Below are 23,661 nucleotides of genomic sequence, written 5' to 3'. Positions count from 1 at the left end.
AGGGTCCTCCGATTGCTAAGGACACAGCGGTGAGCAGAGAAGGCAGGTGAGGAACTGCACGGACTCAGCTGCAGAGGGCGGCCGCAGCCCGCCCCTGGGGCGGGGGAAGTGGAGGTGCCGGGAGACATCAGGAAGCCCTTCCCTCCCCGGGCACGTAACAGAGCTGGGAGCCTGGCTGCCAGAGGTTTGTCATCGCGGGGGCGGCCTGGGAGCGCTGCGGCGCCGCGGCAGGAGAAACAGCCAAGGACGCCCTGGAAGAGCAGGAGCACGTGGGCGAGAATGGCGCCAACACCAGCCCTGCAAAACCACATCCCAGAGCGGGGCCCAGGACAGCCACCATTACCCCGCAGGCCTCAAGGAAGACGGTCAAGTCAGCCAAGGCCGCCTCCCTAGTCAGGAGCCTCCCAAAGCGCAGGCGCACCTACCCGGGGGGCGCGGCTGGGCGGAGTCAAGAGCCGGAAGAGCCTTGCGCCGCAGTCCTTCCCCGGAAACCCGCGGGCCGGAAGTGTCGGGAGTTCCAGCTCAGAACCCCGGGTTGCTGGGCAACCGATGCGGCCGCTGCAGCTGGTCTCTGTGGTGCTGGGACCGAGCCCAGTGTAGCTCCCACCTCCTACGCTGGTAACCTCCCGTCCCGCCCGCTTCCCTTGTTGTCGCTTCTCCTCGCGTCGGGGAATCCTTGCCCTTGGCACTACTTACATCTCTCCGGGTCCCACGACACCTTAGCGCCTACCTGCGTCAAAGCCAAGCTCCACCGAAAGCGAGGCAGTCTGCCCCCGGACATGACTTCGGCGCTGACTGATGGCACCTCTCGGGCCCCGAGCACCTACACCTACACCAGCCGGCCCCGAGCACTGCCTTGCCAGCGCAGCCGTTACCGGGACAGCCTGACGCAGCCGTGAGTGACCAGGCCAGCCCCTGTGTGGTCCATACTTGCACCCCATCCCCGGGCCGGGGTCTGGCCCCTTCGCCCTGGCAAAAGCTACTTATATGCTGTCTTCCCTTGGCTGCACTCTGCCGAAATAAAAGTTCTGCCCTAAGGAATCTCCCGTGGTGTGGAGGAGTGAAGCAGGAAGGGGCATGGATTGGGCACCAGCTAACTTTTAGTGATACTGAGTTGCTGCCGTGGTCCTTACCAGGTACACGAATCGGCTCATTTCACAAAGTTTGAATTGTACCAGTGTGTACTGAGGGCCAGCTACGTGCTGAGCACCTTACTGGGGGCATTCAAATACGTTTTCTTACTTAATCCACAGTGCTGTGAAGTTGGTTTTATAACTCCATTATGCAGATGAGGGAACTGCGGTGCAAGGATAATCCAACAATAGCATATCCAAAATGGGAGCCGAGTAAATCTCTTCTGCAGGCTTTGAGCAGGAGTAAGATTATTCTTCCATGCAGGACCACGTATTGGTTTTTTGTGGTGCTGGTGGTGGTGGTGGTGGTTGTTTTGAGACGGAGTTTCGCTCTTATCGCCCAGGCTGGACCGCAATGACGCGATCTCCGCTCACTGCAACCTCCGCCGCACCCCCGCGCCCCTGGCCCAGGGTTCAAACGATTCTCCTGCCTTAGCCTCCCAAGTAGCTGGGACTACAGGCGCCCGTCACCACGCCCGGCTAATTTTTGTGTTTTTAGTAGAGACAGGGTTTTGCCACGTTGACCAGGCTGGTCTCAAACTCTTGGCCTCAAGTGATCCGTCCGCCTCGGCCTCCCAAAGTGCTGGGATTACAAGCGTGAGTCACTGCGCCTGGCCGGCAGATTGTGTTTTTACATCGATGAACAGTTGCAAATATTCAAACATACATAGGAAAGAAAACAATATACATAAGCTCTTAAAGTTCTCTTAAAGTTAAACGGTTCTCTAAAATTATTTTCATAAGCCTCAAATGTTGAATTCAGCAGACCTTTACAGGAATGCAAGTTCCATGGATGCAGGAACCTTTGCATCTTTTGTTCACCTAGTACAATGCCTGGTACATAGTAAGCACTTAATACAAATTGTCGAATTGATGATTGAATATCAACAGTGTAATTATTGATGCTTGTTTCAAACACTGTTTCTAAATTCATAATTATCTTGTTCTGACATTCTTTTGTAAGAGATGTCTATCACTGTGAGAAAACTAAAATAGAAAATTTAAATCTGAAGAGTGGTCATTTATGTTAGAAAAGGATTCAATTTTAAAATTTTCTAATCCTTCCAAAAACACTTTCTGGTGCCTTTAAGTAGTTGCTTACAAATCATTACTATCCAATCAGACCAACAAATTAGAAACAAGAATCAAGGATGGTTCATTAGGAACAACTTTTTTGATAGTTGATTAGTATATTGAAGTAATCTGTTGATTAGTTGCTTAGTATATCTGAGTAATGCACAAGACAGAAAAATCTCAATTTTGAGAAAGTAGTATCTTACAAATCATAATCATTGATATCCTAATGGATAAAATATTAATATTTTATCCATAATTTGCTTATGGGTAAGGATAATATTCTCCTCTGATACCTTTATGAATAAAATATTTTTTAAGTGTTCAGGAGAGTAGCTGGGCATGGTGGCATGTGCCTGTAATCTCAGGTACTTCGGAGGCTGAGGCAGGAGGATCTCTTAAACCCAAAGGCAGAGGTTGCAGTGAGCCAAGATCACGCCACTGCACTCCAGCCTGGGCAACAAAGCGAAACTCTGTGTCAGGAAAAAAAAAGTGTTCAGGAGAGTACTTGTCTTAATCCCTTTTATGTTGCTTTAACAGAGTATCTGAAACTGGATAGTCTATAAAGAGATGTATTTAGCTCACAGCTCTGCAGACTGAGAAGTACAAGAGCATGGTGCTGGCATCTGCTTGCCTTCTAGTGAGGACTTTTCTTATTGTATCATAACATGATGGAGAAGGTCAAAGGGGAAGCAGATACATGGGAAGTGGCCAAACAGGAGGAAGTACCTCATTTTGTAACAACCCGCTCTCTTGGGAACTAGTCCTGTGAGAACTTAATCCAGTCTCTTGAGAGTAAGAGCTGCCTCACTACTGCAAGAACTGGTGCCAAGCTATTCATGAGGGATCCACCCATGATCCAAACACCTCCCACTAGGCCCCTCTTCCCAACACTGCCATATTGGAAATTAAATTTCCATGTGAGTTTTAGTGGGGATGACAAACCACATCCAAACCACAGCAGTACTTTTAGTACTTTCAGTACTTGCTGGTGAGTAACTAGATGACCATATCCAAAAAGAGTATGCTTTTGTGTCAATCTGTCTCTATGCTAGAATGCCCTTTAGTTGTTTCCTGTTAAAAATTTCACGTTGAACTGGATAAATCTTCAGTTTTTCATGGCTGGAATGGATAACTAACTTATGATTGAAGAGAGTCAAGATTCCAGATTATCTTGATTGGGTATATATAACTGGGCTGAAACCAGAAAATGAAACTTAATTGGAAAGCTGTGAAGTTTTACTTAGGTGTGAGAAGTCAGTTATACAGAAATGGGAGTATCTGATTTTTCCTTTGAAAGGGTCTAGAAATTTAACACAAGTCTAATGTGAGTCAAGAACTTCCACCTTTTCATAGGATTATAAAGCTGAAAGAGAACATTTGAATACTAGTCTTCTCATTTACAAACAAGAGAATGTAATACATCTTTTATGTATTTCTTGGTAGTTGGGTGATCATAAACACCATTAAATTCACCTTTAGGCATGTGTCAAAAGACAATTGTGATAATGACATCCTCATTTTACAAATCCTTTGGTAAAGGATGTATAGCCCTTCTAATAAAATAACATTTTAATGCAAATGAATTAAAACCTTAGAATATACCTTAGAACATTTTTTTTTTAAACTCAGATCAAATAAGGTTTAAAATCACTATAGTGGGCAGAATAATGATTCCCCAAAGATGTCCTCTTCCTCGTCCCCAGAACCTGTGAACATGCTATGTGGTAAAATGGACTTTGAGATGTGATTACATTAAGGATCTTGAGATGGGAGATCTTGAGATGGGAAATTAGCCTGGCTTATCCAGGTGGACCCAGTAGAATCACAATGGAGTCTTAAAAGTGAAAGAAGAAGGCTGGGTGCGGTGGCTCACGCCTGGAATTCCAGCACTTTGGGAGGCCGAGGCGGGCGGATCATGAGGTCAGGAGGTCGAGACCATCCTGGCTAACGTGGTGAAACCCAGTCTCTACTAAAAAAAATACAAAAAAAAAAAAATTAGCTGGGCATGGTGGCGGGCTCCAGTAGTCCCAGGTACAACAGAGGCTGAGGCAGGAGAATGGTGTGAACCCGGGAGGCGAAGCTTGCAGTGAGCCGAGATCATGCCACTGCATTCTAACCTGGGCGACAGAGCGAGACTCCATCTCAAAAAAAAAAAAAAAAAAAAAAAACGTGAAAGAAGAAGGCATAGGAGTCTGAGTCATAGAAGGAGATGTGTCATTAGAAGCAAAGGTCAGAATCACACAAATGCTAACTGGAAGGCGACCACAAGCCAGGGAATGAGGGCAGTCGCTAGAGCCTGGAAAAGGCAAAGAAACATTCTCCCCAGGACCTCCAGGAGGAGTGCAGCCCTGTTGACACCCCTTTTGGACATCTGAACTGCAGAATTCTGAGAATAAATGTGTTATTTTAAGGCAACTACGTGGTTAGTAGTACCATCTAATCAAATAGGAAACACTGAAGAAGTAATGAGTTGGAATGGGAGAGTAATAATTAGTTCCATTTTGAGGTTGCCTTCCAGATAACATAGTGAGATGTCGTTGGGCAACTGGATATACCTAGAGTTGAGAGAAGAGTTCTTGGCTAAATAAAAATTGGGAGTTTTAGGTATATGGATTATAATTGAAGTCTTGAAAATGGATGAGGTCGACTAAGGACAAGAGAAGGCTGAGCCTGGAGGAAATCCTCCAGTATGGGAGGAACTACAAACAAAGGCTAAGAAAAAGGCATTAGAGAAGTAGTAGAAAAACAATCAGAAGATTATGGTGGTAACACAGAGGCCTAGGAAAGAGAATGCTTCAGTGAAGGAGTGGCCAACTGGGCCTAACACTGCCCAGAGATCAATTAATACAAGCAATGAAACATGTTAGAATGTTCAATTGTGGCTTCAATATATAACAAAAAAGCAACTTATACCCCACTCAGAATCATTTCCCATAGAATACTGTTGTTGGTGTAGGGCAATGTTTAGTTTCTTAGCTATAAACAATATACCATTTAAATAACTTTGAATGAAAATATCAACTGTTTTTGTATTTTTTACTAGCAATCATTCTGATCCCTGAAATTAATATTTTATTTTATTTATTTATCTATTTATTTTTTGAGACAAAGTCTCTCTCTGTCTCCCAGGCTGGAGTTCAGTAGCCTGATCTCAGCTCACGGCAACCTCTGCCTCCTGGGCTGAAACCATTCTCATGCCTCAGGCACCGGAGCAGCTGGGATTACAGGTGCAGGCCACCAGGTCTGGCTAATTTTGTATTTTTAGTAGAGATGATGTTTCACCATGTTGGCCAGGCTGAAAAATTTTATTAACATTTTAAACAATAACTTTAAAAAATACGTTTGGGGGCCGGGCGCGGTGGCTCAAGCCTGTAATCCCAGCACTTTGGGAGGTCGAGACGGGCGGATCACGAGGTCAGGAGATGGAGACCATCCCGGTGAACACGGTGAAACCCCGCCTCCACTAAAAAATACAAAAAAATAGCCGGGCGAGATGGCGGGCGCCTGTAGTCCCAGCTACTCGGGAGGCTGAGGCAGGAGAATGGCGTGAACCCGGGAGGCGGAGCCTGCAGTGAGCTGAGATCCGGCCACTGCACTCCAGCCCGGGCGACAGAGCCAGACTCCGTCTCAAAAAAAAAAAAAAAAATACGTTTGGGTTTAAAGAACAATTAGAAAATTGACTTAATTTTTAAGCCTCATTTTTTTATTACTGTAACTTTTCAATCTTTGAATCAAGCTTTTTTCAGTCCTTTAAAGAAGGCCCCTTTTCAGGTGGGCCATTTTCATATTTACTAAAGTCATACAGATTTACAATCTAAATCTAGCCCTGCCACTTACTAGCAAGGTGACCTTGGGCAGATTCCAGAGTCTGTTTCCCCTTCTGAAAAAGGAATCATAATTCCCACCTTGGCAGCTTATTGTGAATAATAAATAAATAATGTACATGAAGGACCTGGCATATAGTAAGCATTACATAAATTGTATCCATTTACCTCCTTATTTTATGGACCACACTGAAACAGAAATTTATTTTCTTAAAATATATTTATTTTAGTCTAAATCCTATTGAAAATGAGTTACTTCATAGATACCAATACTCTATTAAAATGGTTTTACAGAATTTTCTGTTTTACAGAGATGAGGAACCTATGCGTTATGGAAACATAATGTATGACAGAAGGGTAATTCGAGGCAACACTTATGCACTCCAGACAGGGCCACTGGTAAGTTAAGTTTGAATAGTCTAACACTGTATTCTCACATTATCTGTGGGGAAGGATCAGTTTCTTTGTGTTAATTTCTAATCCATTGCAGACTAAAACATTCATAAAATAAAGATGAATTACTATAAAAATGAAGTTTTAAAAAAGACGTACAAATGGAAGCCCCGTGAGTTTCCAGGAGCTGGGGGATGAGGGGGCCAGGGAAGGAGTTATTGTTTAATGAGTGTAGAGTTTCGGTTTTGCAAGGGGAAAAGAGTTCCAGAGATAGAGGATGGTGACAGTGATAGAACAATGTGAATGTGATTAATACCACCGAATTTTATACTTAAAAATGGTTAAGGTGATAAATTTTACATTATGTGTATTTTACCACAAAAAAAGAATTAACTAAAAAAAAAAGCCCCAATTTTTCATTAGATTCAACAGAACTCTGCCATTCTAAACATTTCTAGACTTTTACTCTCAATTTCTATACTTAAATTGTTACAGACCAGTTCAAATAGTTTATAGACACACTAGCCAGAGGCCCACATTTTGGGTAGCCCTTGTTGATTGCATCTAGGTTTGTTTAGATTATCTCATACTCTAATACAATTATCATTATTTAATCAAAAAGTCTGAATTCTGCTGCTTTAATTCACTCAACAGATACTTATTGACTTTTAGGTCCTGTTATGGGTACCTAGGATACAGAGATGAGTAAGACATGGTATGATATTAAGGGTGGTGAGTTCTTGGCACAGAAATGAAATACAGGTGAATCTCTAAACTGTATATGACATATAAGTGCCTAATACAAGATAGTGATAGAGATGCTCCTCTACTTAGGATGAGGTTATGTCCCAATAAACTCACTGAACATTAAAAATAGATTTAAAACACCAAACCTGCCAAACACACCATAGCATAGCATAGCATAGCCTACCTTAAATATGCTCAGAGGCCAGGTATGGTGGCTCACGCCTGTAATCCCAGCACTTTGGGAGGCCAAGGTGGGCAGATCGCTTGAGCCAAGGTGCTTGAGACCAGCCTGGGCAAAGTGGTGAAACCCTGTCTCTACAAAAAAAAAAAAAAAAAAAACCCACAAAAATTAGCTGGGCATGGTGGCACGCACCTGCAGTCCCAACTACTTGGGAGGCTGAGGCAGAAGGATTGATTGAGCTCCGGAGGACAAGGCTGCAGTGAGCTATGATCACACCACTGCACTCCAGCCTGGGTGACAGAGGGAAACCCTGTCTCAAAAAACAAAAACAAAAAAACACAACCTAGAATGTTAAAGAATTGAGGGAAGCTCAGTGTGCCTGAATCGGAGTCTGAGGCAGGGAGTATCAAGAAATAAGTGATTAAAAAGAAGTTAAAGATGAATAATAACATTCAAATCCAATGTTGTTGAATGTCAAAGGAGGCATGTGAAGAATCCACCTAAGGTATGTTCCCGGAACGAGACCCTGTCTCAAAAAAAAAAGTGCTCAGAATACTTACATTAGCCTACAGTTGGGAAAAATCATCTAACACAAAGTCTATTTTATAATAAAGTGTTGAATATCTCATATAATTTATTAAATATTAAAGTGAAAAATAGAATGGTTGTATGAGTATTCAAAGTACATTCTCTGTGGATACTTTTGTATCATCATAAAGCTGAAAAGTCATAAACCACATAAGTTGGGGAACATCTATTAGTCTGAAGCAATGGTTAACTTATTAAACATATATATATATATGTATGTATGTATGTATATACGCTTCAACCCTATCCTGGATCTCTTGCATTAGAACCTCCAGGGATTCCCTGCTTCTCTCACTGAGGTGGTATCAACAAGGGTGGAGCAGGAAGCTGGACTTTCACCTTCACCCAGTACCAGTGAGGTAGTAGGAGATGGCACAAGTCAGTGCCCCACTCTTTCTGGGGTGGTGCCAGCAAATCCAGTGGGTAGCTGAATTGCAGTCCTATCTGGCAGTAACAAGGTGGTATGAGGCAGTACTAGTCAATGCTGCACTCTCCAGACACCACCACCAGTGTCAACAGAGCCTAGAAAGGAGCTGAACTACCACCCCCACCTGGCACCTATGTGTTGGTACAGGTTGACCCTCTGCTTTTGTTGAGGTGGTGACAGTGGGGCCCAGCAGGAAGTTGAACTTCTAACCCCACGCAGGCTTGTTCATTAAACAAAAAGGGTGACTTTCTACTGAAAAATTAAATAGGATCCAAAGTCTTAAAATATAATACCCAAAATAGCCAGGATACAAACCAAAATCACTTATCATACAAGAATCAAGACAGTCACAACTTGCACAAGAAAAGACAATCAAGAAATGACAAAACCAAGATGACTCAGATGTGGGAATTACCTGACAAGGATTTTAAAGCAACAAACATGTTTCAATGAAAAGTGGACAATTGTAGACACTCTTGAAACAAAAAAAAATCTTAGCAAAGAAATACAAGATAAAGTGAACCAAATGGAAACTTATAGAACTGAAAAATACAATAACTAAAATAAAAAACTCACTGGATGGACTCAGTAGTTCGTTGGAAATGATATAGGAAACAATCAATGAACTTGAAGAAAAATCAATGAAGAATGGAAGTTATCCAGCTGAACAGAGAGAAAATAGACCAAATAAATAAATAAAAAGCCTGAGAGAGCTGAAGAACAATCACAAAGATTTATATTCATGTTGTTGGAATCCTAGAAGGAGAGGAGGAAAACTAGGAGATGGAAATCTTGAATCTGTAGGCAAAAGGCCTACAGATCCAAGAAACCAAGTGACTCCCCCAAAGAGGATAAACCCAGAGAAATCTACCCGAGACAAATCAAGATCAAACTTTTGAAAATTAAAAACAAAACATTTTGAAATCAGCGAGAAAGAAATTACGCATTAGCTAAAGGAGAACAATGATTTAAATGGCAGTGGATTTCTTAACCTAAAACATGGAGACAAGAAAGTGGCACAATATTTTCCAAGTCCTTAAAGGAAAGAACTATCAAGCTCTAATTCTAATCCAGTGAAAATGTTTTTCAGGAGTTCCAAAACGGCAGCATAGAAGCAGGCTGGCTTCACTCCCCCTGCAAAAGAAAATCAAGAACAAATGTACAGTGCCGAGATTACCACCAGCAATATTCTAGAGGTCAAGTAGAAGGAGGAGGCACTTCCCAGGGCTACAGAAAAGTGAAAAAGCTCCAAGAAGGTGGTAGGAGAATCAGACGTTCATGTCTGCAGTATCTCTCCTTCTAGTCTGCCTGGCACTAAGGATGTGGAGGATTGTATTAGCGTTCTCTAGAGGGACAGAACTAATGGAACAGATATATATATATGCAGTAGAATTTATTAAGTATTAACTCACACAATCACAAGCTCCTGCAATAGGCCATCTGCAGGCTGAGGAGCAAGGAGAGCTAGTCCAGGTTCCAAAACTGAAGAACTTGGAGTTCAATGATCGAGGGCAGGAAGCATCCAGCACAGGAGAAAGATGTAGGCTAGGAGGCTAGGCCAGTCTCTCTTTTCACATTTTTCTGCCTGCTTATATTCTAGCCACTCTGGCAGCTGATTAGATTGTGCTCACCCAGGTTAAGGGTGGGTCTGCCTTTCCAAGCCTACTGACTCAGATGATAGTCTCTTCTGGCAACACCCTGAGACACACCTAGGATCTGTACTTGGTATCCTTCAATCCAGTCAAGTTGACACTCCGTATTAACCATCACAAGGATTTATCTCTGACTTGTGATTTCTGCACTGGAAAAAGATCAAAGTGGACAACTAGTTTCCCTACCATGTTGGGTTCCCTGGCAGGAAATTCAACCCACAAGAAGCATCATGAGTTCCTGAAGAGAGAAATACCCCTGAGTACAGCCAAAGACAAAATGGGGAGGTGAGACTACCATCCCCAGCCCTGGACGCTCCGCTGTATAACTTGACCAAAGGAAACACCAAATGAGCATGGCTGTTCAGCAGCACCACACTGTAGGAGATAACATTGTACCGGTCCCCTGGGCATAGACCCCTAGCCAGTCCCACTACCAGTGTATCCCCTTTGGGACCTCCCCCATTCAGGATGGGCAGTGCTCTGATCATTTACTAGAGCCAGGAGAACCTGGTCTTAAGGCGCCACTTAGAGCCAAAAAGGAGGCAGCAATCTAGTGATAAAGGATCTCTGGCAGGGCGCAATGTCTCATGCCTGTAATCCCAGCACTTTGGGAGGCAGAGGCAGGCAGATCGCTTGAGGTCATTAGTTCGAGACCAACCTGACCAATATGTTGAAACGCCATGTCTACTAAAAATACAAAATTTAGCCAGATGTGGTGGCAGGCATCTGTAATCCCAGCTACTTGAGAGGCTGAGTCAGGAGAATCGCTTGAACCCAGGAGGCAGAGGTTGCAGTGAGCCAAGATCACACCAGTGCACTCCAGCCAGGGTGACAGAGTGAGACTCTGTCTCAAAAAAGGGGGAAAAAAAAGGGGGTTTCTAAGAAAATATATCCAATAAAAAGCAAAAACAAGCCAGACAGAGAAGACTGGACTAAATAACCCTTCAGTGCAGAGACATAGACATACATCCACATGAAACAACAGCAAATGAGGAACCACGACCTACCTACCTGAAGGGACAAAGCAAGGAATCAGTAACTGGCACTAATGAGATGGCAGGATGTGAGCTCTCTGACCAAAAATTCAAAATAGCAGTCTTAAGGAAATTTGGTGACATCTAAGATAACACAGAAAAGCAATGTAGAAATTTGTTACAGAAATTTAACAAGGAAATTGAAATAATTTTTTAAAATCAAGCAGAAATCTTGGAGCTGAGTAATACATTTGTTGAACTGAAAAATGTATTAGAGGCTTTCAACAACAGAATGAATCAAGCAGAGGAAAGAATCAGTGAACATGAAGACAAAGACAGACTATTTGAAAATAAACAGTCTGAGGAGAGAAAAGAATGAGAAAAAACAAAGACTGCTTACAAGATATAGAAAATTACCCCAAAAGATCAAAGCTAAGAATTACCTGTGTTCAAGAGGGAATTGAGTAAGAGTAAGGAGTAGGAAGCTTATCTTAAGAAATACTAACAGAAAACTTTCCAAAACTTGAGAAAGAGATAGATATCCAGGTACAGGAAGGTCAGAGAATACCAAACTCTTTCACCCCAAATAATACCCCATAGAATACTCAAGCTCTCAAAGGTCAAGGACAAAAAAAGAATCCCAAAAGCAGCAAGAGAAAAGAAGCAAATAACATACATGAAGCATCTCCAATCCATCTGGCAGCTGACTTCTCAATGGAAACTGTACAGGCCAGGAGGGAGTGAGATGACCAGGAGGGACTGGGGTGACATTTTCAAAGTGCTGAAAGAAAAAAAATCATCTAAGAATATTGTATCCACAAAATTATCCCTCAAATATGAAGGAGAGATAGTCTTTCCTAGACAAATAAGAGCTGAGCAAATTCAGCACCACCACGCTCATCTTACAAGAAACGTTAAAGGAAATTCTTCAGCCTGAACAACAACAACAAAAAACACTAATGTGCCAAAAGAAAACATTTGAAGGTATGAAACTTACTGGTTAAATTAAGTACATAGACAAACCTAGAATACTCTCATACTATAACTGTAGTATACAATCCACTCATAATTCTACTATGAGGCCCAAAAGACAACTATCAAAAACAGTAATAGCTGCAGCAACCTGTTAAGAGGTAGGTAATCACGCCACTGCACTCCAGCCTGGGCGACAGTGCAGACTTGGTCTCAAAAAAAAAAAAAAAAAAAAAAAGTGCAATGAGGCAACTGAAAGTTAGTATGTGGGGGAATGGAGTTAAAGTGTAGAATAATTTTTCTTTGCTTCTGTTCTTTGTGATCTAAGATAAGTTGTCATCTCTGCAAACAACTTGCTATATCTATGTTTTTTGTAAGCCTCATGGTAACCACAATGCAAAAATCTGTAGTGGAGTCACCAAAAATTAAAAGCAACAAACTAAAATATACTACCAGATAAAGTCACTTAACACAAAGACAGACAATAAGGAAGGAAGGAGATACAAAACAACCAGAAAATAAGCAACAAAATGGTAGTAGGAAGTCCTTGCTTTATCAATAATAACACTGAATGTAAGAGGACTTGGTTCTCCAATTAAAAGGCATAGAATAGCTGATTGGGTAAAGAAACGAGACCCAACTGTATGCTCCTACAAGAAACCCACTTCACCTACAGAGACACACATAAACTGAAAGTAAAGGGATGGAAAAAGATTTTCCATGCAACTAGAAACCAAAAAAGAACATGAGTATACTTACATCAGATAAACTACAAATCAAAGACTGTAAAAAGAAACATAGTCACTCTGTAATCATAAAGTGATCCATTCAGCCAGAGGATGTAACAATGATAAATATGCACCCAACACCAGAGCTCCCAATTATATGAAGCAAACATGAATGGATCTAAAGGGAGAAATAGAAAGCAATGCAATAATAGTAGGAGATTTCAACAACCCATTCTCAGTAATGAATAGATAATCCAAACAGAAAGGAAAAAAAAGAGAAAGAAGGAAAAGAAAATTAGTGTTAAACTTCACACTAGACCTATTAGGACTAACTGATATCTATAGAACATTTTATCCATCCTCTGCAGAGTACACATTTTTTTCTTCAGCACATGGATCATTCTTCAGAATAGACCATATCTTAGGCCACAAAACATGTCTGCACAAATTCAAAAAAGTAGAAATTCTATCAAGTTTCTTTGCTGATCACAATGAAGTAAAACTAGAAATCAATAATAAGAGGAACCTTGGAAGCTACAAAAATACATGGAAATTAAACAGCATGCTCCTGAATGATCAGCAGGTCAACAAATGAATTAAAAAGGAAATGTTTTTATTATTTTTGTAAATATATAGATAGAATTGTGCACCCATGTATTCCAGTTAACAGCCATACTTTGAAGTTACTTTTATGCTTTGTCAAACATCTTTGTAATTATCTGACAAAGTACTAATGCAATTTTAATGAAGTTACTGATAATCAGGAAACATTATGATAAATGCCTTTATACTACCCAGGAATTGCTTTTGGAATGGCAGTTCTTGTATGCTTTAATAAATATTTTCTAAATTCTAGAAGTATTTTCTATCACTGTTAGCTCGGACAGCCTGATTCTCTAGAGCTTCAGAGACAACGGGAGGCTAAGAAGAGGGCTCTTGCCAGAAAACAAGCCCAAGAGCAGCTCAGACCACAAACACCTGAACCTGTGGAAGGCAGAAAGCATGTCGATGTGCAAACAGGTGTGTGACTGTGCCCTTGGCATTGTGTCCTCTTGGTTTACTCAGTTGTCTGTCAGTTCATTTGTGTTTGGCCTTTGTATTATTTATGCCTCTCCTGTGCTGATACTTCCCTAGTAACATGGTAGGGAAGTTCATTTATTAAAGAAATACATAGACTAGGTTGGGTGTGCTGGCTCACACCTGTAATCTCAGCACTTGGGGAGACTGAGGCGGGCAGATCGCCTGAGGTCAGGAGTTTGAAACCAGCCTGGCCAATGTGGTGAAATACCCCGTCTCTACTAAAAATACAAAAAATTAGCTGGGCATGGTGGCAGTCACATGTAATCCCAGCTACTTGGGAGGCTGAGGCAGGAGAATCACTTGAACCCGGGAGGTGGAGGTTGCAGTGAGCCGAGATCGCACCGTTGCACTCCAGCCTGGGCGACAGGAGCTAAAGTCCATCTCAAAAAAAAAAAAAAAGAGAGAGAGAAAGAAATACATAGACTGTATACTATTATCTTAGTGGATATGACTGGAAGTGTGGGATGGGGTTCAAAAAAAAAAAAAAGAATTTTGGCCAAGCATAGTGGCTCACATCTGTAATCCCAGCACTTTGGGAGGCAAGGCAGGAGGATCACTTGAGCCCAGGGGTTCGAGACCAGCCAGACCAAGACCCCATCTCTACAAAAACATTTTAAAATTGGTCGAGCATGGTGGTATATGCCTGTAATTCCAACTACCCAGTAGGCTAAGGCAGGAGGATTATATGTGCCCAGGATTTCAAGGCTGCAGTAAGCTATGATCACACCACTGCACTCAGCCTGGGCAACAAATAAATAAATAAAAGAATTTTGTGACCAAACAAATTCTGTCTTAGGAGCCTTTTTCCACATATTCTGTTCTCAAACTGGGATTCTTTCTCATAGCCCAACATGAATCACTATTCTTTTCATTAGGACTTATAGGAAAGGAGAGCAATATAATTCTACTTTGTCATTTTGTCTTTTGAGAGGAATAAACCCACTCCCATCTGAGTCATCTGCCTCTCACACCAGCCTCCTCTGTCCTCCGGTTCTGTCACTGTGCACATTCCCCAGGGCCACACAGGCACCCCTGAGGCAGGTGTCAGGATTTGCGTGCTTGTCTTGCTGTCCTCAGCTGTAGAGGTTTACCTGGTCCTATAGGGTCTAGCTGTATTGTTGACAGAATCTTGGTCATCAGACAGTGCTTGGTGTTTTCCTTGGACCACTGTCACTACTTAAGGTTCACTTTGTACCCTTCCAAGATGGTGAGTGGATCCATCAGGATTATTTCTGCATGGTAAAGGCAAAAGGGACCATTCCATGCTTTAACACTTGCCTTTACGCCAAGTCTAGAATGTGTGTATGGCTGTCATTAGCCAAAGAGCTAAGTTTTCATGTTTCTTTATACCATCAGAATATTAAGTGATATAATAGCAGCCAGCTTTTTTTGGATATTTCCTCAGAGACTGAACCAGGTCCTTTATCTGTGTATTTCCTTCATTATTACAAAGATTCTGTGTGACAGGTAGTTATAGCCCATTTTCCAGATGAAGAAACTGAGGCCCAGAGAGGACATGACTTGGCCAAGTCCTGTGCCCAACATCTGACTCTAGTGCTCATGTTCTTTGCTTGATACCACATTACCCTTGCCTCATATAAATTACTCCTAACATGAAATTTGTTTTCATACATCTGTTTATAATCTGTAGTGTAGAGGGAACATCAAATAACCTGGTGACTTGGTACATGATTTTTTTAAATATCCAGGAATTTTCAAATCTTTATATGTTTACTGTCTTAGGACTCAAATATATATATGTGTATTACTGACTTTTTATCCACTGTTGTACTCTGCATCTTATACACATCTATGGTCTCATGTTCTTCTTCAGTTCCATTTTCAGATACAAAGCTCAGTGCTTTCTAGACATTCAGTAAATGTTCTAGCCTGACTAACTCTATCTATGGTCTTCCAAATATTTAAAAACTCTTAGTTCAGTATGTGAAGTAAGCCCCATATTTGAACACTTTTATTCTAATACTTATTTTCTGATTCATTTAAATATGTTTTGAAAGAGCTAAAATTTCAAATACGCATATATGCTTGAAATAGACCAGAACTTTTTTTCTTAGAGACAGAGTCTCATTGTGTTGCCCAGGCTGCAGTACGGTGACATGATCTTGGATCACTGCAACCTCCACCTCCCAGGTTCAAGCAATTCTCCCACCTCAGCCTCCCAAGTGACTGGGACCACAGGCACGCACCACCACACCCAGCTAATTTTTGTATTTTTTGTAGAGATGGGGTTTCGCCATGTTGGACAGGCTGGTCTCAAACTCCTGGCCTCAAGTAATGCACCCTCCTCGGCCTCCTAAAGTGCTGGGATTATGGGCATAAACTACTGTGCCTGGCCTTAGACCAGAATTTTAAACTCAATGTATATGATGATTCTTCTTAGAATTATACCTTGAAGAAATTGCTGATCGCATAATAGAAGTTGATATGGAATGCCAAACAGATGCATTTTTGGACAGACCACCAACACCACTCTTTATTCCTGCCAAAACTGGCAAAGATGTGGCCACCCAGATACTAGAAGGAGAGGTACAGTATATCCTGTGGGTTCCCTCTATAATCTTTATAAATGAGGTAAAGTTAGGTGTAGATAATGCTTAATATGAACAAGATCCACTTCACAATCAGATTCTACTTCTTGGATTTCTTTCCAGATATTATCTATAATGGTTTTATCATATAGTACTCAGAAATGTTTTAAAATACCATGTTCTGATTTCTTTGCCAATTAAAAACAAAATCATTTAAAATATTTTTAGAATATTTCCACATTTGATTTTTGTTTGTTTATATGCTTGCTTAATGTATGTATATAAGATAGATTTGTACTAAATAAGGAAAAATAATATCCCTGGTATAAAAGATTCCACAATTAGTTGCTTGTGGATTATATAACTTTTGTAAAGATACTCTCTCATTTAAAAAAAATTTTAATAATTACATTTTTCTATCAGTGTGGAATGCATAAATGGGCCTGTTTATGAAATTGAAGAAGAGAAGGCAATGATTATGTTCATAATGACCTAAATGAGTTTTAACACTTGTGGGAACTTGAAAGAACTGTCATTGAAATTGGGAAATAAAATAAATCTTCAAAAGCTATCTGAAAGTTATATGCCTAGAAATCCTAGCAATGAATCACCAAAATATCTATTATTCTTATTTGTTCGTTCATCAAACTGTTATTTAAAAATAAATAAAAACAACGGCCGGGTGCGGTGGCTCAAGCCTGTAATCCCAGCACTTTGGGAGGCCGAGACGGGCGGATCACAAGGTCAGGAGATCAAGACCATCCTGGCTAACATGGTGAAACCCCGTCTCTACTAAAAAATACAAAAAAAACTAGCCGGGCGAGGTGGCGGGCGCCTGTAGTCCCAGCTACTCGGGAGGCTGAGGCAGGAGAATGGCGTGAACCCGGGAGGTGGAGCTTGCAGTGAGCTGAGATCCGGCCACTGCACTCCAGCCTGGGCGACAGAGCAAGACTCCATCTCAAAATAAATAAATAAATAAATAAAAATCAAACACAGAAGGCAAAGAATAAGACAGACAAGGATATTCCTCTTCAATGTCAGGGTTCATTTTGATGAATGCATACATTTTTTTCATAACTTTGACTTAACAGATTTTTGCCTGTAAACAAAATGTTGTTGATTTTGAGGATTAGGAACCATAAATAAAGCACCAGCACAGTGTCTGGCACACAGGAGACACTTAATAAATAATATCTTGTTATTGCTATTCATTATATTTTTGTTGAACATTTGATTCGTAATTAAAATTTTAAGTTTGCTTTATTTTGTATGTTTAAGCTCTTTGACTTTGATCTTGAAGTTAAACCAGTGTTAGAAGTTTTGGTGGGGAAGATAATTGAGCAGTCTCTTCTGGAAGTAATGGAAGAAGAAGAGCTGGCTAACCTGCGGGCCAGTCAGCGTGAGTATGAAGAACTACGGAATAGTGAACGTGCTGAAGTTCAACGACTTGAAGAGCAAGAGAGGCGACACCGAGAAGAAAAAGTATATATAATTGTATTTTTCTTTCTTAGGCAGTCTTTTAGCTAGTTAGCATATTATGTTCAAAATTACATGTGATGATATATCATAAAACTAAAGATCTTTGGGACTATATTAGAAAAAGATCTATAATATTTTTGCTCAGGTCTCTTCTATAGATCAGAGATGTTTCGTGGACTGAATTCCATCTTTTAAACTCCAGCTTACATAAATATACCTAAAGTGAGTTTCCAAAAGTTTCTAAATAAAGTGAAAGTTCCTAGGTTACATGTGTCCCAGTTGAAGACTCTTAAACATCAGCAGTGCTGAAGAAAGAAAGACATATGTTGGTTTGCCGTAAGTTAGTGGCAGAAAGATGGAAGGAAGGAAAAAGTGAGTGTATTGGAGAGAGACTGTGGGTAAGAAGCAGGGCATCTGGATAGAATTCTGATTCTTTTTCTCGGTGACCAGGCCCTTCTTTAGTGACACACCAGACTGATTTGGGTTCTTATAGAATATTTTTCAGATTCAGGATTTTTAGAATCTTCAATAAGGAAAGGTTTACAATCCAGTTTTTTTAAATGTGCCGGTAGCCTACAGTTAGGAAGCACATGAATAGATAGTTTTTGGTTCTGGCAATAACTGTCAGCCTTTGTTGTATACTGATGAACAATTATAAAGTAGTATCTTAATACCTGAAACAGTTCAGAAAAAATTCCCAAGGGGCCTAACTTACTATGCTATGAAAAATAGTGTAATTGTTGGGAAATCGTACTCAATACCTATCAAATGGACTTTAATTCCAAGATGAATACTTAGTTGTGTAAAGAGCATAGGGCTTACAATAAGGATTGTGCAAAAGTAAGATTTTATTTACAAATATAAAATAAATTGTGGCAAAATAAACTTTGTTGAAATGAGTCATGAAATCTTTATCAAAAAATATTTGTTTATTCACTATTTGGAAATATATTATGGAAAACTGGATACAGGAATCACCTAGATTTATATTTGTTTAGAGTTTAAATATAGATTTAATTAGAAAATATATTAATGCTCCCACTTCCACGTGAGCGTAGAGAACAGGATTCATCAGCTTTATAAATATTACATGGTCTAAAGGAAGCAACAGCAAAAAATAAGAGGCTTTCATAATCTTCAGAACCATTCAGCTTTACAAATTCAGGGAATTGTTACAAATGAACTCATTCACTGGCCCACTGGTAATTTTTCTTACCAGTAATATTTCATGATAATATTATTTTAAAGTACATATAGTGGTGATTATCTTTTTGCTACCATCTATACTGTCAAGCATGTATGTCTTGAAATTATTTTACTTGAAATGAATAGTGAGATTTTTACCTTAAATTCCATCTTTTATAACTTCCTGAATTCAGTACCCACTAGCTGTTGAAATTTGTTAAAATTTTGATGAAAAATATGGACCTTTAATAGATAGACACCTCACTGCCCATTTTTTGATAAGTCTGGATTCTTCTACTTATTAACTTCACTAGATTCAGTACTTGGCGAGGGCATAAGAGCTAAATAACCACCTATGTTGTTTTGGCAGGAACGGCGTAAGAAACAGCAGTGGGAAATAGTGCACAAGCACAATGAGACATCACAAAAAATCGCCGCCCGAGCATTTGCACAGCGTTACCTGGCTGACCTTCTCCCGTCTGTTTTTGGCAGCCTCAGGGATAGTGGCTACTTTTATGATCCCATTGAAAGAGGTTTGTAGATATTTTTGTTAGATTAATTCTGTTGTAATAAGCATCCTCTTAATGGTTCAAATTTATGTTATGTCCATTTTTATTTTGAATTGGAATCTTTCTATTTCTGATACAAAGTCAATTTTAGTTGTTTAAAGTAAGTACAGTTGTTAATGAGATGTGTATTTTGAAGATCTTGATTTAAGGATATTAGTGTTTGTTTATTGAGAAGCAACATTTGTATAGTAGAAAGAAATATGGACTTGGTATTGAAAACTTGAGTTTGGGTTGCAGCTTTATCATTAGCTAGCTTGATGACCTCCAGTTTCTCCATGTGTGAAATGAGGATTTTTTTTTTTTTTTTTTTTTTTTTTTTTTGAGACGGATTCTCACTCTTTTGCCGAGGCTGGAGTACAGTGGCGCGATCTTGGCTCACTGCAACCTCTGCCTCCCAAGTTCAAGCAATTCTTCCTGCCTCGGCCTCCCGAGTAGCTGGGATTACAGGCACCTGCTACCACGCCCAGCTAATTTTTGTGTTTTTCAGTAGAGACGGGGTTTCGCCATGTTGACCAGGCTGGTCCTGACCTCAAGTGATCCGCTTGCCTTGGCCTCCCAAAGGGCTGGGATTATAGGCGTGAGCCACTGTGCCCAACCTGAAATGAGGATTATTTAGGAGTTAAGTCATAAGATATATGAAACGTGTAAACTGTAAAGTCCTATGTATGCGTAAGTAGTTGTTATTAACTTTTTCTCAGTTGACTTATTCCAATCAAAAACCCTTTGAGGGCAACTATCAAGGTCATTTATTCGTTTAAGTAGGCTCTTACCCTGTTCCAGGCAATGTTTGGTATTGGAGAAAAGGAAGGATCCCTGGTCTCTGCCATTAGGGAACCAATAGCCTGATAGCTGTCTGTCTGTATCCCCTCAAAGTCCGCGGTCCTAGCTGCTCAGCCAGTGGAAAGGAAGAGTTGCATGTCCTCACCACCACCCACCTTCCTCAGGGTGAAAAGCACGTACATCCACCGTGCTTGGTGTAGAGGTCCTATTTTGTTGGGCAGTAGTATTTTGGGACACATGTTAGTAATGTTAATTTTCACTGATTACACATTCAATTTAATACAAAGAGGTGAGATCACAGACAAATATTATTAACATACATAGTATTTTTCATAGGTGATATCATTTGATACTCCCAATAACCCTGTAGGATAGGCAGGTCAGATAGAATTCCCATTTTTTCGGAAATAGAAACTGAAGCTCAGAGAAGTCGAATGCCTTGCTTCCAACTCCTCAGGCAGTGGAAATATTAGGCCTCAAACTGACTTGGAACTCAGACTCCAAGTCCAGTGTTCATTCTCGGCTACCATCCTGCTGTCCTGGGCTCTAGCTTGGACTCTGTTAGCCAGAGAGACAAGTAGCCTTTTTTCTATCACTGATTGCCAAAAAAGTAAGTTATAGATCATATAAAAGCTTGCAAATGAAATTCATACCTGAGATTAAAATTATTTATAGTAGTGAATATAATATTCTATCACACTCTCCATTTCATCCTATTGAAAAATAAAATTAGATGCCTGCCCCAAAAAATGCTGTTTTGAAACTTTAAAATGTATATTGTAATAGATCATATTTTTAAAATGCTTACACAGTGGATTTCAGTTTGAACAAACTTAATACTGATGGAAACACCTAGTTTCTGACCTATTTCTAGATGCCTGCCTCCTCAAATTCCCTCTCACCTGCGTTCTCTGAGTCTGATCAGCTTCCTTCCATTAGGCCCTGGCCTTCAGGTGGAGACTTTCTTTTACTGGCATTGCTCAATTCCAGATTTGCATTGCATTTGGATTGGAGTTCTCCCAAACCCACATCCTCCCCCTGCCTCCCTGATCCATCTCAGATTGCACTTACGAAGGAAACTCCAAATGCCTTGACTCCAAGGAAGGCCTCATAGTTCTTAAAATATTGGGACAGGTGCGGTGGCTCACACCTGTAATCCTAGCACTTTGGGAGGCCAAGGCGAGTGGGTCACGAGGTCAGGAGATTGAGACGATCCTGGCCAACATGGTGAAACCCCGTCTCTACTAAAAATACAAAAATTAGCCAGGCGTAGTGGCGTGTGCCTATAGTCCCAGCTACTCAGAAGGCTGAGGCAGAGGAATCACTTGAACCCGGGAAGCGGAGGTTGCAGTAAGCGGAGATCGTGCCACTGCACTCCAGCCTGGGCGACAGAGCGAGACTCTCAAAAAAAAAAAAAAATCACTTATGCAACAGAAAGGAAACTGACCAGAACATATATAAGGAATATGGCAAGTTATGCTGTATGAGTCTACTTAACATTTTATATTAAGAAACTAATGTTGATGAGTCTATTACATTAGGAGAAAAGCACATTATTCCTCTGACGATACATAAAAATCAATGAATTCTTTTATTACAGATATTGAGATAGGATTTCTTCCATGGCTAATGAATGAAGTTGAAAAAACCATGGAATATAGCATGGTGGGAAGAACAGTGCTTGACAGTAAGTTATTTTATCCAAAAATTCATCTCTAAAATTTTTAGTAGAAAGAATAAATTGAATAATTGAAAGATTAATTTCACAGTTCTAATACTTAAACTTTTAGTATATCAATTATATTAATAGAAGTGCAACTTTTTACCCTCAATATTATTTTTGGCTCTTTTATAATTTGATATCTATTAATATCTTCTGTCTTTACTTCATAAATGATATTCTGTTAAAACAGTATAATTTATATTTAATGCATTAAGTATGAAGTTAAGTATGCTGACTTCAAAAAAAAGTTATGACATAGGAAAGGGATGAGGCTTCGTGAGGTTTTGTAATCATCTATAAGTCAGCACTATAACTCCTAAAATATACCATAATATGAAAATCATAGTGATGTCTGGACACTTAACTTTTCAGTGTTGATCCGTGACGTGGTTGAAAAGAGACTGTATATGTATGAGCATAAGGAAGAAACACATCGGTCTCCAGAACCAGAGGATGAGCCTGGTGGTCCTGGAGCAGTGACAGAGTCACTGGAGGCCTCTGAATTCCCGGAGCAGAGCATGTCACAGACGCAGGGGCTGCTTTTAGATGGAGACTACGTACAAAGAACAACATATGACAGAAGGTCATCCCAGGAAAGGAAGTTTATGGAAGAGACAGAGCTATTAGAGCAGGATGAAGAATCAGCAATGAGGAGGTCCTTAGAGGAGGAAGAATTGTCATAGGAGGGGAGCTTCGAAGTCATGAAACCAATCAACAACCAAGTCAGCAAGCAATCAGGTAATGATGCGCGAGTCCCCTCAGGTTATAGAAATTACGTTGTATTTAGTCAATATGTCTTTTTGTCTAATGGACTGGGCCAATCAAATGTGATAAAATAAAGCTAATTTGAAAATGAAACTAATTGAATTCATTTATTTAATAGAATATTCAAAGGCTACATTGTAATTCTAATGAGAATTATATTTAATTACTAGCTTTCTATTACCATTCTATGTAACCAGCAAATATATTTTTCCTTAGTCCTTCTAATTTTACGGGTTAGTTTTTTTTAGTACATACGATATTTAATGTTCAATATCAGTGCTGTCAGCCATTTAGCTTTTCTTCTCTATAGGAAAACTATTTCACCTACTATAAGAGAGAATGCCTAGCCAGGCGTGGTGACTCACACCTGTAATCCCAGCACTTTGGGAGGCTGAGGCGGGCAGATCACCTGAGGTCGGGAGTTTGAGACCAGCCTGACCAACAAGGAGAAACTCCATCTCTGCTAAAAATACAAAATTAGCCGGGCGTGGTGGCGTGTGCCTGTAATCCCAGCTACTCGGGAGGCTGAGGCAGGAGAATCGCTTGAACCTGGGGCGGAGGTTATGGTGAGCTGAGTTTGCACCATTGCACTGTAGCTTGGGCAACAAGAGAAAAACTGTCTCAAAAAAAAAAGAAGAGAGGATGCCTAAACGTTGTGCTACTGAAAGCTGCAGTGCTCCCTTCCTGCAAGGACCAGCTTCAATATTCAAGTAAGGCTTAAGGAATTCAGTGGATTAGTAATATGCTCTCATCTATTTTTTCACATTCCTGCTATTAAAAAATTTCAGGCAATGCCAATAAAGCAAAAATCTCTGTTTGCCCTTATACAGTCTCA

At 40.4% G+C, this 23,661-nt stretch overlaps 1 protein-coding gene across 2 annotated transcripts; it reads left to right on the top strand.

The window, feature by feature from the left end:
• Positions 1-420: 420 nt before the first annotated feature.
• RSPH3 (radial spoke head 3) lies at positions 421-22,919 on the top strand. 2 transcript variants are annotated; one of them, XM_031666844.1, is made up of 8 exons: positions 421-1,136; positions 6,346-6,433; positions 13,575-13,716; positions 16,178-16,323; positions 17,604-17,807; positions 19,360-19,522; positions 21,939-22,025; positions 22,434-22,919. In XM_031666844.1, exons 2-8 carry the CDS (start codon positions 6,359-6,361, stop codon positions 22,742-22,744), a joined length of 1,128 nt encoding a protein of 375 aa, XP_031522704.1. In that variant the 5' UTR covers positions 421-1,136; positions 6,346-6,358; the 3' UTR covers positions 22,745-22,919. The 2 variants fall into 2 exon arrangements, with proteins under 2 accessions (XP_031522704.1, NP_001162455.1); NM_001168984.1 differs by having other exon boundaries at positions 780-895; positions 22,434-22,744.
• Positions 22,920-23,661: the final 742 nt, after the last annotated feature.

This window comes from Papio anubis, chromosome 6 (assembly GCF_008728515.1).
Source record: "Papio anubis isolate 15944 chromosome 6, Panubis1.0, whole genome shotgun sequence".
NCBI classification, from domain to species: Eukaryota; Metazoa; Chordata; class Mammalia; order Primates; family Cercopithecidae; genus Papio; species Papio anubis.
The sequence above is the reverse complement of the archived record's forward strand: the minus strand, read 5'-3'. Positions and strand labels throughout refer to the sequence as shown.

Excerpts from the sequence above, each read along its gene's own strand:
- RSPH3 (NM_001168984.1), top strand. The coding sequence starts at position 780 with ATGACTTCGGCGCTGACTGATGGCACCTCTCGGGCCCCGAGCACCTAC. Across the intron at positions 13,717-16,177 it reads GCATGTCGATGTGCAAACAG|AATTATACCTTGAAGAAATT; the intron begins GTGTGTGACTGT and ends GATTCTTCTTAG. Across the intron at positions 22,026-22,433 it reads GGGAAGAACAGTGCTTGACA|TGTTGATCCGTGACGTGGTT; the intron begins GTAAGTTATTTT and ends TTAACTTTTCAG.